Below are 14,536 nucleotides of genomic sequence, written 5' to 3'. Positions count from 1 at the left end.
ATTCGACTACAGAGATTTTGTTTGCATTCAAAATAATTAAAACTTTTTAATCGTCAAAAATCATAAAATTTGATTTTTTTTTATTAAAAAAAAAAATACTTGATCAATTTACCTGATTTTTAGAATATGACACCTCTGATCTGTGATGAGTATGTACATTATAAAGATTATTTTTTATTTTTTTAAACAAGTGTAATTCTAAATAAGCACCCTCATTTTTTTTTTTTTTTTTAACTAATGAACAGTGTTGGGATAATTAATCTGAATAGAGAATTAAAAAAATCAGAACTTCCTGGGGTATTGGAATCAGAAAAATTTGAACCTAATTTCTGATATAAAAAATGATTAAAAAAGTTGTTTTTTTTTGTGAAAACATAATTTTCCCTGGTTAGTACTGAAGATAAATATTTACCAATGTTTAACTAAACTTTACACCAGTAAAACTAAATCTAAAAGATCATATCAAATTTATGTAAAAATATATTGAAAAAAAAAAAAAAAAAAAAAAAATGATCTGGTAAAAAATAGCACAGGCAAAAATGCCATCTCACTTGTCTGTTTAAATGTATGTATGTATGTCTGTATGTCTCGCAAAAACTTTTGACAGAGGTGACGGATCCTGACAAGATCGGTATCATTTTGAAGCTCGACATCTCGGACGACAAATATCGAAAAATTGGCCAAAAACATTAATTCCTTCACCCTAAACTCAGCCGTTTTGTACAAAGAGGGGGGTCGATTTTTTTTTTTCAACAACATTTTAGCAAGTCATCATCCCCGTTGGATTAACTTCGGTTAATTTCAACGATTTTGACTTCCGATCGTGTCATGGAGACATCAGCTAAGACATCAGATTTTCTTCCACTTTCTTTTCTGCCTTCGCGGCACGGGTTCGAGCCTACCTGCCTACTACCACTTTTTTTTTTTACTTTTAAACCACTTCTCTTCACCCTGGCTGCCGATTGTTATTTTGATTCCCTCCCTACGCCACCACCATTTTTTTTTAACACCTCTCTCCGCATTCACAGGTTCAAGCCTGCCTCCTTACTACCCCGGTTTTTTTTTTGCTCAACACACACCCCCACACACCTGAGCAATGTCGGCACCCAGGCTAGTGAATGGATAAATAAGAAAAAAAAATACCATAAACATTAAATTAAAAATATAATTTACCACGTTCACTCTGTAGAATACAGTAGCATTACAGTGGACTATCTATTGTCCTTTTGTCTGCACAGTCCTCAATATTTACTAGTCCGCTCAACTTCTTTCTACCGGGTGACCCCCCAAAAAAACAAAAGCTAAATGGAGGCCATCTAGAACATATGCTGTAGAACGGAGAAAAAAAAAGGCCAAAGACCCTAGTGTTTTGATGTGATGTTTTGAATATAATAAACTAGTTATGACCAAAGTTTCATTTCATTCGGACAAAACAGAAACGGGGCCTAATTAGAGTTGGGGCCCGTTTTTTGGGTCACCCTGTATTATTACATTGTTGGTCAGTATCATCTTTCAGGTGCATGCTCATAAACTTCATAGTTCTTTAATCGAGGTACCCAAGTTCATTTGTCCAATTTATGATGTTGCAATATTTTTTCTATAATGAGAGTATGATTTAAAAAAAATTGGAAGGTTCTACTTATAAACACTGGCAATAGAAACTGACTAATAAAATTAAGCCACATTTTGCTATTAACCAACCAGAAACCAGAATCGCTCCATAAAAGTATTGAGTCTTTTTAGAATTCCTGCACATAATTTTTTGTGTCCACACAAAAAAGATCTTTGCTCTTCATCCACAAACTTTTAAAGCTCAAGATTTGTCCAAAATCAAAAACTCTTTTTCATCTCCAAGACTTGTACAGATCAGCTACCCATCAGATATTCTTCTGAAATTAAACATGGCTTTCAATTCAAAATATGTAAAGTCCAGTATCTTACTAGGGATACTGCCAAAATATAAATTTTTTAATATTACCTTTAAACTATTATTATTTTCAGGAAATAAAATATTTTTTTTTTTCTGCTGGAGATGTGTAGCTCACACATAGCAGTAGTAGGCACTACAAATGTCGCTCTCTTTCTTTTTGTTGTTGCCGTCTTCTTTTTTAATAACAAAAACTATTGTAAAAGTTAATTACAATAGTACACAATCTCCTTTGCCTTTTGGCTATGGACAAAGTGTAGTATCTGTTCTGTTACACTTAGTCTATTCTGTTCTTGGTCAGTGAAGAAGTTCTTCAAGACAAAGGCAAGTTTTATTTTTGTTTCAATCCAGAGTGCCCCTCTTGGGGAGCTGAATTTTCCACACATTAAAAAACTGTAACGTAGTCGTTAATCTTCTTCACCGGCGCTCTTACATCTTAATACTTGAACCTAACACGTATCTAAGACTGTCGCAAGGTAACAAACAAAGGGAAGAAATTTTCCTGTTTTAACAAAAGGCATTTATTACTGGTACTTTCCAAACAGCGCATTGGATCTTGTTTTTTTTTACAGGTCCTTTCGCACTGACATGTGCTTAACAAAAACTCTGCCGTGCCAAACATAGGCTTAAAAGTCTCTCATGCCAGTCACAGGGCCACCCGTCTATCACCTGCACACGCTTTTTTCTGGTCCTATGCTGTCCACATGTGTTTGCTGTTGCTTGCCATCCATGCGTATCCTTTTTTCTTTTCTTTCTCTTCCTTTGCTGTGATGGCTCAGTCATTTGCATGTGTGTTATGATGCTGCTGCTGCTACAAGTGCTCTCAGCCCTGTTTCAAAACAATCACGTCATACTGTGCATCTGTGAGGAGGCAAGTAAATAGGAACAACTATGCACAACTTCCTTTCACAGTTCATAAATAAGAGAAAGATTTTATCAGCTTATCAACTACATGTCAATGTTAGTTAACTTTTGTTTAGTAGCTCAGATATACATGACGGAGTATATTAAGAAATTTGTTTTAATAATTTTAAATAGATAAATTAGGCTTTTAATATCAATGTCAGAGCGACAAAAAAAAAAAAAAAATCAACTTTATATATATGTACTAGCAGATGTACCTATTAAATGTAATGTTAAATTCCTTTAAAAAATGAAGTAAAAAGAAAAAACAGAAAGAAACTGAGACATGTGAATATGATTATTATGTTTTTTCTAAACAGTTCACTTCTTGTAAGTAAAAAAATACTCGAGCTGAGATCGAAACATAAAACCTAAAGACAGCGAGTCAAGTATGATAACCATTAGACCAGCTTGCCACGATCTTTAAAAAGTATTTTCAACCCTACTTATTCTTAACATAAGTAATCCGTAATGTGAACGATTCGTGCATGCGCAGTCATGAAACAGATAAATTTTGATCCCCTTAGCAGATTTTTTTTTTTACAGATGAAAACCGATTAAAAAGTTTTCCACATGTCTGAATACCGTATACACCAAATTTCAAGTCTGTAGGTAAAAAATTCGTTGAGTATATAGGTTGAGAATTGTTCTCACGCACATTCTCACACACACATATATATATATATATATATATAATATGGAATAGATTTAAACACATTTTTGCTGTCTTATATATATATATTCCAATTTGTCTTACAACCTACACAAATCTGCTTCGGAGTTGATGTAGACCAATTCTTAACAGGTGTTTTTTGTGTTCTTTTCTATTAAATATTAATTTATATGTTTCTTGGCATCTTCTCTTACTTGTCTTATCTTTCTTTCGACCTCACCACTAAATGATAGAATACGTAACTGGATAGCCTTTACATAGTGCATCTAATGCCTTTGGCAAACTACACCATTATGTGAAAGATAGAGATATCAGATTACACACAAAGATTCAGGTTTATAAACGCTTTTGTCTGGATATGAAATTTAGACACTCTGCAGTTGCAGATAAATTCGATAAACGATGCCTTCGTTCTATATGTGGCTACACTCTTGAAGATAAAGTGTCAAATTATGAATGCCTTGAAAAATGATTGGGAGTATTGACTTCCTTATGCATCTTTAATCCTGATCTTAACGTTTAATGGAATTTTATGTTCTTCTGCTCCATATAACTGTTTGGTTTGGTTTGTTTTATGGCACCAGATAACCGTATGGAAAATTCCGTATGAACACCACCAGACCAAAGAACATCTCAACAAACTACTACCTAGAGAAATTTTTATAACTCTAAAAGGGGGGATAACGAAAGGAAATGACTTGAAAAGCCTAAACTGAAGTGAAAGGTAAATAAACATTTCTTTTAAAGAAAAAAAAAAAAGCTTATGTTGTTCTGGCTTTCTTAAATTTCAAATTTTAATATTCATTTCATAATAATTGTTTAATAAAAATGTCATCTTATAACAATACTCAAGTGAAGACTAAATCCCCCCACCACATCACCACCATCTGTCCGTCTTCAATGACATCTGACGTGTCCAATGGTTTGGACATGCGGCTCGTTGACCAGAGGGAGACCTCATCCGTAAGGTCCTCTCTTCCCCCTACCTGGCTGGCACAAATGTGTCAATAAACAGTTGAAAACCTGGGCCACAACAATTAAGGACAACAAGTAGTCGCTGGAACCGGGAGTGGTTATATATTTCCTGCAACCTGACACAGGATCGTCAAAACTGGACTGCGATGGTTTAATTTGCAGTTTAAGAGGAAGCCAGCTCAATCAGACCAGGACGATAGTCGCTACAAGTAAGTAAATTGGATGCAACTGAGAGAATGAAACCCACTTAACGCAGACATACTCCCAGATGGAAGAAACAAAACACCATTAATTAACATAAAAACATACCTGGTGATTTGATTAAAAAGCAAAAAAATAAAAAAAACCTTGCAATCATTATCTGCAAACACGACTATAATGGTTACAAAACCCTAGGAGGTGTAACTAAATTGACAGCAAAGGCGAAACCATCATATCTGAATATTGTTTACTAATCAAATGCCTCCTATGGTAGTTTGGATGGTGAATCTTAAGAGTGGTTTTGTTTGTTTGTAGCAAGTTGAACAGACTGACTCCTATATAACATACTGTATCAAAGCGTCTGTCCTTCTTCAACGTCTCTGGATGTTTGGACATATGGCTCATCGACCAGAAGGAGAGCTCATTTGCAAGACCCTCTCCACATCCCCCCACCCATGCCTGGCTTGCACAAACGTGTTGATGGGCAGTTGGAGACCTGAGCTACAATAATTAAGATCAAAGTGTAGTATCTGTTCTTCAGATGCTGCACTTCGATTTCTTGTTCTCTTTCAGTGGAGGAACAGTCCTTCACGACTGAGACAATTTTTTATTTTTGTACCTTTTCTCCACATTAAAAAACGACCCTAGTGTCTAACTGTCCCGTGGGGAGGCATTGTAAATAGGTACAACAATTAAGCACAGTATTATCGAGTCGACAAGAAGTTGGTCTTTGGTGCTGGAATCAGAATTTCCTGTGACCTGGTCCAAGATCGTCGAAACTGGACTGCAATGATTAGAGATACAGTTCGTGCTCAGGCGGAAACCATCTCAATTCAACCAGGATGATAGCCATTGCAAGTAAGTTATAACAATATTAAACATTTTACCCATTTTTAATGAGAAGAAATTATAGCTCGTTGACTTTGAATAAGTGCTTTATGCTAAATTGATCGTTGAATATCGTTAAATTTGTGCTGATTTTTGCATTTTTTTTTTAACTCACATTTATCCCTCACAAGGCATATCACCACTTGGATGTAAGGGGTTACTATTTTGGACCATGTTAAGGGGAGATGAGCAAGATATTGGTTTACATTACATTTAAACTAATATTAATTCTTACAACTTTTTATATAATCCCTAGATTATAATATCTCTGATTTACAAAATTGGTTGTCGATCTTTTATTTGAGCGACTTTTACACGCTATTTTTGCGGTATTTCCTGCTCTCCGCGTGTTTGTTTGGCTTTTCCGTATAAAAAAGCGAAACTGAATCCGGAGCAGCCAAAGTTAACTGTTTTTTTTGTGACTTTCAAATTGTGAACTGGTTCAGACATTTTTTTTTGTGACTTTCAAATTGTGAACTGGTTCAGACATTTTTTTTTTGTGACTTTCAAATTGTGAACTGGTTCAGACATTTTTTTTGTGTGACTTTCAAATTGTGAACTGGTTCAAACATTTTTTTTTGTGACTTTCAAATTGTGAACTGGTTCAGACATTTTTTTTTGTGACTTTCATTTTGTGAACTGGTTCAAACATTTTTTTTTTGTGACTTTCAAATTGTGAACTGGTTCAAACATTTTTTTTTTGTGACTTTCAAATTGTGAACTGGTTCAGACATTTTTTTTTGTGACTTTCATTTTGTGAACTGGTTCAAACATTTTTTTTTTGTGACTTTCAAATTGTGAACTGGTTCAAACATTTTTTTTTTTTGGTTTTCTTTTCTTTTTTTTCCCCATAAATTGAAATGGAAAACATTTGATTTGATATAAGTCCTCTCCTTTACATGCACCTTTATTTTTTTTCATCTTTTGTGGTGATCATCACAATTACCAACATAAAATATTTTCAATGAACCATCGTTGACAAATCAAAGTCCAAAAATGCAGAAGTCAACTATTCGGCCTTTTTCTGTTACGGCTATTATTTATTTAGTTCGAAATGGCTACTGTGGAATATTTAATTTATTAGATTAAAACTTCTTAGATCATTTTCACGAATGGTCAACAAAAGCAAAAATAGAGGTGGAAAAATAAATAACTTTTTATATAAACTTACCTTTGGTTTAAATAATTTTGTTTCTGATGTGTAAGGAGACCAAAACTGATTTGCCAACTGTAAAAATAAAAATGAATTTTTTTTTTTTTTTTACATTGTAGTAAATAGTGTTAACAGGACTTAATTTATTACCCCCGTTCTTGGCATTCGGGCCGGGATCAAAGTGTAATATCTGTTCTGCAGATGCTGCACTTAAGATAATTTGTACCAGTCAATGGAGGGGAAACCCTCCATACTGGGACAATTATTATTTTTGGTAACCAGAGTGCCCCCTTTTTGCCTACTTTTAGGGGAGCTGGTTTTTACCCCACATTAAAAACAGCCTTGTGCCTAATTTACTTTGATGGGGAAGCAAATAAATACAGTAATAAATACAGTATATATATATATATATATATATATATATATATATATTAATAATTTTTTATGTCTCGGCAGCAGTGTGATAAGCATATCTTATTTTTCTTTTATTAATATTATTGGAATTTTCCCCTTTTCCCTTGTACATATTTGTGAATTATTCCATGGATTTCAGCCGTTGGATTATTTTGGACCATCTTCCAATTACGGGATTTCCTTGGATTTTACTTTTGCAAATGGAAATTCAATTAACTTTCTTGAAGTTATATTTTTGGATTTTACCGTCATTGGATTTTTTACCTTTCACCAGACTATCCATTCATGTGTAATTACCTTTTTCTTCACCATATTCCCTCTGCTTAATATGGCATAATATGGGTATAACATCCTATTTAAAAATTGAAATATTACAAATCTGCATCAAATTTTGAATCTTGCTTAATTAATAAATTAAGCAAGATTCCCTGAATTTCAATTTCTTCTTAAGACTCCTTAAGTATGAATTTTAGGGATTTTTCTATAATCAAAATCATGTATGAAACTGTTCAAAATTGGAATAAGGATTCTAGACATAAGGTTTAATAGCATTATATTTTTGATTTTAATCTTTTTAATGAAGCATAAAAGTGGTGAAATACTGTCTGGCAAATTAATTTTACCCGTCCTGGGACAGGTATCCTTCTTGTTATTAATATTTGATATTGAGCACTGCAAACCTTATTTTTATTAAATTGAACAATGAATTATTAGAATTGAATTTCTATCTAAAAAGAAGTTTTATAGCAGATAAAAAAAAAATTACAATACCTCAGTAATGACATCTTCTTGGATCTGATCCACAGTCGGAGCAGAACCCTTTTTCCCGCTGGCACTCATCCTGAAACAAATTCAATTTTGTTATTCAGATTTATTATGAAAACAAAATGTGACTCTTTACAGTCATAACATTTTAAAAAAGGAAGGAAGCAAGATTTAATGGTCCTGGATATACAATTTGACTTAACCGTCCAGTTACACTCAGTACCCACCCCCCACCCCTCTTTTTTTTTTTTATTTACTTTTCATAATGCCACTCAAAAAAATTTAGTTTTCATAATGTCACTCAAAAAAAATTTAGTTTTCATAATGCTACTCAAAAAAAATTTAGTTTTCATAATGTCACTCAAAAAAAATTTAGTTTTCATAATGCTACTAAAAAAAAATTTAGTTTTCATAATGCCACTCAGACAATTTTTTTTTTTTTTTTTTTTTTACAATTCAAACTCTCCGGTTCATTTTTTTTTTTTTTTGCAAAACTTATGAAAAAAAAATTTAGTTTTCATAATGCCACTCAAAAAAATTTAGTTTTCATAATGCCACTCAAAAAAAAAAATTAGTTTTCATAATGCCACTCAAAAAAAAAAAAATTAGTTTTCATAATGCCACTCAAAAAAAAAAAATTAGTTTTCATAATGCCACTCAAAAAAAAAAATTTAGTTTTCATAATGCCACTCAGACTTCTAAGCCTTATAAAAAAAAAAAAAAAAAAAATCGATTCTGGTTACAATTTTTTTTTTTTTTTTTACAATTCAAACTCTCCGGTTCATTTTCTTTTTTTGCAAAACTCAAATTTTTGCTAATTATCCTGCAAAAATTATTTCATTAATAATGAATTTCCTACCTTATTGTTTTTGTCATTTTTTTTTATATGTTCATTATTGTAACACGACAATTAAGTAGATATCATTGGCTTGACTTGAAATTCAATATTTCAATTTTCAAATTTTGCTTTTATAATGAAGAATTAGAAATTGTTTTCCATTGATAACACAAACTTAAAAATGTCTTTTTTGTGAATTCGATCTGTCATTACCGATCAGTGTTTAGGCGTCGCAGATCACAACAAGTAGCCTGGTACAGTTACATTTATTGTATTAGTATACATTTTTTTAAAAATTCTTCAGTCGAAAACAGATCTTGTCTACTTTTATATGGATCTTTAGATATGTTTGTTCGGTAAAATACAATAACCGACTACTCAAAATGAAACTTGGGTTCCTGAAACAGAAAACGAATAAACACTTATCTATTTTTTTTTTACTGATATATTTAAATTGGGTTATCGTCAAGTTCTTCGTATCTTTGTTTATTTCCGTTTTCTGCTGACTATTCTGCTCCCTCATGAATGCCCTGAAAAAGTCCCTTCTGATTAATCAATTTACCAGTTTCCAAATAAGCAAACGAACTTGGTTGGTTCTTTTTCAGAATAACGGAATATTTTAAAACTGGTAAACATTAATCAGAAGAGCCTTTTTCAAAGCATTCATTGTGAAGCAGAACGGTTAGCAGAAAACGGAACTAAACAAAGACACGTGGGACTTGACGATAACCTTAAATTCTTGCATAATGTGTGTTACTTTTTTTTTTTTTTAAGTTCTGCTTTTTATTTTGTAAGTGTTACCTGCATTGCCTTGTTGTAAAATACGCAGCAATATTATACTTTAATTAATGCAAAATTCTTATTTATTATAAACAGAAACACAGTAGCTATTAAACATAACATTAAATTTCTTTTAAAAAATAGAAAAAAAAACGGAAAGAAACTGAGACATGTGCATGCAAGTATTGTTTTTTTCTAAACAGTTCAATGCTTACAGAGCAATAAAAAAAGTACTCAAGATGAGATTGAAACCAAAACCTAAAGACAATGAGTCAAGTATGATAATCATTAGGCCAGCTTGACACAATCTTTAAAAAGTGTTTTCAAACCTACTTATTCTTAACATAAGCAATCTGTCGTGTGAACCATTCACGCATGCGCATTCGTGAAATAGTTGGCAAACAGATCAAAATCCGATGACTCCCATGTATCAATTTTTAATTTTGACCCCTTAGCAGCCCCTTTTTTTTTTTTTCGGATGAAAACTGATTAAAAAGTTTTCCACATGTCTGAATACCCTATATACTAAATTTCAAGTCTGTTGATAAAAAATTTGTTAAGGTAGAGAAGTGTTTTCACAAACTCACACACACTCTCTCAAAAACATACACACACACACACATTCTCACTTTTATAGAAATATAAATAAAGCAATAATTTTTTTGGTTCCAACCAGAATTCAACTTAAAAAATTTTTTTTAAAAACAGGAAAATCTTTATAATGTACCTGTCATGGAATGGAAGTATCATATTCCAAAAATCACATAAATTGATCAAGCAGTTGTTTTTGTTTATATAAAGAAAATCTAATAAAAAAAAAAGGCACTGTCTGTCTATCTATCTCCATATTTTCAAACTCTATCTCTTCTGAAACTAAAAGTTGCAGAGCAGCGGCGCTGCTCAGCAGCGCTAGGGGTTTCAAATAATCGGATTTTTTATGGACCGTTCTTTTATGGGTCTTTAGCCAGTTAAAATAGTTTTTAAGGGGTCAAAGTTGAAAAAATCGTTATAAATTCATCTTAGTTTATTTTCAATCAGTTCATATGCATGTCATGTTGATACAGTGGTAACGTCACCAGCTTTGAATTCTATGGTTTCGCTTTCAGTTCTTTTTAGTATGCTAGTCGTGTTCCCTTAAGTGCAATTGTCTGGATTTATCTTGCACTTGGTTCACCAGGAATATTAGTTAGATAGGATTTCAGGTTCTTCTTCATAAACCCTGTAGCACCTATAATAACTGGTATGATTGATATCTCCGTAAGATTCCAGTTTCTTTTCATATCATACATGAGACCTTGATATTTGGTTTGTTTCTCCCTTTCAGCTCTGTTCAGACCTCCATCATTAGGGACACTCACTTCAATCAAGGTTGCCACTCTCTCTGACTTATTCCATATAACTATGTCAGGTTTCACAGCAGCATTTTCAAGGTAGGTGGCTGTAGGGATTACGTGGTCGTAATGTATGATATATAAGCCATCTCCAACTGTTCCCAGGACTTGCTGCTACACTGGATAAACTTACCCAACCAAACTTGGCCACATACTTGAAAACAAAATCCTGCTACATATTACAGTCCTATGTCAGTTTTTCAGCGATCAGTAAATGGCATGTCAGTCTCAACCAATAGTTGTTCAGTCCATCTTTTTGGAGATCCTCCTCTTGATCTTTCTTGAATGAAATCTTAGTATATTCAATGAAAGATTAGCATATTCAATGAAAGATGAGGAATAAAAGTTATGTATATATCTTAATCACGTGACGATAAAGCAATACTGTTTTTTGTTCTTATCCAAAATTCAATATAATTTTAAAAATACAGAAAAATCACGGAACAGAAATGTCATATTCCATATCAAAATCACATAAATTGATCAAGCAGTTTTTTTTTGTTTGTTTTATAAAGAAAATCATTTTTAAACGATATTAAGCGATTGATGTAAAATCGTTAGCATTACAAGGCTGATCTTACAAGTTAGAATTACTGTGGGGTTATCAGACCTTGTTTTTATGACGAAGCGAGACAGTCTCTTTTTGCTTACTCATAAGATTTGATTTTTCGCATGCGCGTATCGTAAACGGAAGCTGCAAAATGGTGGAAAGTAGTTCGTGGGTTCAGGGGTTAATACCATGCAAACGATAAATTTGCCTCAAGTTTGACTATCAGATTCGTTGTCAGTGACCTCAATTACCTATATAAAAAAAAAAAAAAAATTAGAGTGGTCGGTGTTCTGTTGTAGCGGATCTGGATATTTACCCTAAAAACATATCCAATTAGGTAGAAAAGTAACTTCTCTTGCTTTTGATAACATTTGTTATATATTTGTTTTTTGACAACTTTTTTGAATCTATGTGTACAGTAATACAGACCTACTTCCTCCTTTGGAGGTAGCTGGTTCAACGGCCTAAGGTTAGTGCCAGTTCAATTCTAAAATATTCTGTAATTCTAAAGAAAAAAACACAAAAAACAACCAAGTTCGTTTGCCTATTTTAAAATTGGTAAACATTAATCAGAAGTGATTTTTCCAGGGCATCGGACCAGATTAGCTGACGAAGAGCGTAAACAAAGACAGACGGGCGAAACTTGATTCTAACCAGAAATTTGTATAGAACAGAAATGTAGAAAATTGAAGTTAAATTAAATAGGGGAAAAAATGTAACGAGACACAAGAAGAGAAGCGCCCATTTCAAAACACGTGTTATGAATGTTTGTTTTTATACGCATTAAAATGAGAGAAAATAAGACATTTAGTATGTTTTTTTTTTCTTCTGGCAGATAAAATCGAATTAATGATAATGTACAATTAGATTAACACAAATGAGTGTTTAATTAATAATTACTTACCTTCATAGATTAAAAAACGCCGGCTATTTATGAAAAAAAAAAAAAGTGCGTAAAGCTAAAGTTTGTAATACGCATGCGTAGATTGTGACTTTACCGGTGTAACTACTTCCGGTGTACCTATAACAGAGAGAGAAAGAGAGAGAGAAGGAATCTTTTTTTAATCCATTTTTAAAGGCCAAAAGACTATAGTCAACATTGTCTACTCTTTTTGACTCGGGACAAGATCAAAGTGTAGTATCTGTTCTTCAGATGCTGCACTTCTATTTCTTGTTCTCTTTCGGTGGAGGAGAAATCCTTCACGCCTGAGACAATTTTTATTTTTGTACCTTTTCTCCACGTTAAAAAACGACCCTGGTGTCTAACTCTGTCCCGTGGGGAGGCATAGTAAAATAGATACTCTTTTTGACTCTCTTTCCGGTGGCACAGACGCCACGACGATGACAAGCAAAATATGATCCCTTCTAATTAACGGAAAAGAGCGGGGGGGGGCATTCCCATTATCTTCTAAGATAACGTGAATGTCTTTTCCATGTTAAAAATCTTCCTTGTTCGTTTGACCAGGTCTAATTATCCAGCCAAATGGACACTCGGCTTGATTTAACTTATTTGCAAACTTCAGAATGCTTGGCCACATGCTTGGAAACAAAATCCTGCTGCATATTAGTCCTAGGTCAGTCTTTCAGCTATCGGTAAGTGACATGCCAGTCTCAGCCCATATTTGTTCAGTCCATCTTTTTGGAGATCCTCCTCTTGATCTTTCTTGAATGAAATCTTCTTAGTATATTCAATGAAAGATGAGGAATAAAAGCTATTTATAATTTTAATATATCATCAGAACAATAAGGAAGAGTAAAGGGGAAAATTGATAATAAAAAAAAATTCTTTAGGCCATGGCATTTCGAAATCAAACACTTCATCAGAAGAGAAAGACGGGCTGGAATTATACAAGATGCAAATATAGAAAAAACTTAATAGCATTTCTTCATTTTCAGATTGTTTTATTCTTATTTATACATGTATTCCCATATCCCTTATTTATTTTATAGTAACTCACAATAGGGGCTTACCAATTATAGGTACTGACTGTAGATTCACTGACCTGTAAGGGCGTGAGTCGGATAATAACAAGGGTGTCACCAGATCATATCCTCATATACATAAAAATAAAAATATAGAAATAACTCCGGAAAATAATGACACCTGACAAAGAACTCAAAATCACTGGCCTTCGTCAGGTGGTACCACGACGGGATAGGAACTCCGACTCTCCTAATAGGAACAGATAGGAACTCCAAATCTGCCCCATGGCACAGTGGATAGAGGCGTTGAATCTCTACGGTTCCAGGTGAGAATTGTCTGAAGATAGCGGTTTCAATCCTACCCAAAGCTTGGCCAAAAATTGGTGAGACGACAACAACTATGGAAGGCAGTAATTGCTGAGGATGCAGTTAGGAGATTCGGGTTAGGAGATTTGGAGTTCCTATCCCGTCGCGGTTACCACCTGACGAAGGGCAGAGGAATAGTTGGTCGAAACGTCGTAAAACAACAACTAATAAAGATGAGGATAATAGTCCGCAATAAATAAATTAATAAATAACACTCATCTCAATAATGAATTCCAATTAAAATAATATACAAACACTTTTTGTTTAAAATTTCCTCTTTAGAATTCACTATGTCGTATGCCTCAAGTAAATAAAGATTACATCTTTTTTATTTAATTGGTTTATAATTTCTAGCTTTATCAACTATTGACCATTTTAATTCAAATTCTTTTCTAGTCTTATGTAGTCCCCTAACCCAATCACCTAATCTCGTTGTGTTCCTCTTTTTTTTTTTCTTTTTTTTTTTACACAGTGATTACCATTTATCAAGGCCCAGAAACCACTCAGGGATAAGGGTTATTGCAAGTACATTACGTTAGTGTGGAGATTTGATGAAGTGTTTAATTAAGGGGGTGGTTCATTAGGAATTTGTTAACATTGGACTTGAAGATATCCAAGTTGTAGCCCGGAGGGAAGCAGGCAGACGGAACAGAGTTCCACAGGAATGCAGTTCTAAGAAAGAAGCTTTGTTCATGGAATCTGCGTTTTGATTTAGGCACAGATATAGAGTGGGGGAAATTTTTCACAGTGGATTCAGCTGGACGGGTGTTTTTCGTGAAAGATTGGCGA

The 14,536-nt window shown here is 33.3% G+C and overlaps 1 protein-coding gene across 1 annotated transcript in view; it reads right to left on the bottom strand.

The window, feature by feature from the left end:
• Positions 1 to 12,471, bottom strand: part of LOC145296088 (RNA helicase aquarius-like) — a 143,644-nt gene extending 131,173 nt beyond the window's left edge. The window contains exons 1-3 of the mRNA XM_080142226.1: positions 12,363 to 12,471; positions 7,906 to 7,975; positions 6,739 to 6,795 (exon numbers count right to left, since the gene is read on the bottom strand). Coding sequence (XP_079998352.1) covers positions 6,739 to 6,795; positions 7,906 to 7,974 — 126 coding nt within the window. The 5' untranslated portion in view covers position 7,975; positions 12,363 to 12,471. The remainder of the gene's footprint in view (positions 1 to 6,738; positions 6,796 to 7,905; positions 7,976 to 12,362) is intronic.
• Positions 12,472 to 14,536: the final 2,065 nt, after the last annotated feature.

Source organism: Euprymna scolopes, chromosome 16 (assembly GCF_053919585.1).
Source record: "Euprymna scolopes isolate OS-2025 chromosome 16, ASM5391958v1, whole genome shotgun sequence".
Classification (NCBI taxonomy): domain Eukaryota; kingdom Metazoa; phylum Mollusca; class Cephalopoda; order Sepiida; family Sepiolidae; genus Euprymna; species Euprymna scolopes.
Note: the sequence above shows the minus strand (reverse complement) of the source record. Positions and strands in the feature narration are given on the sequence as shown.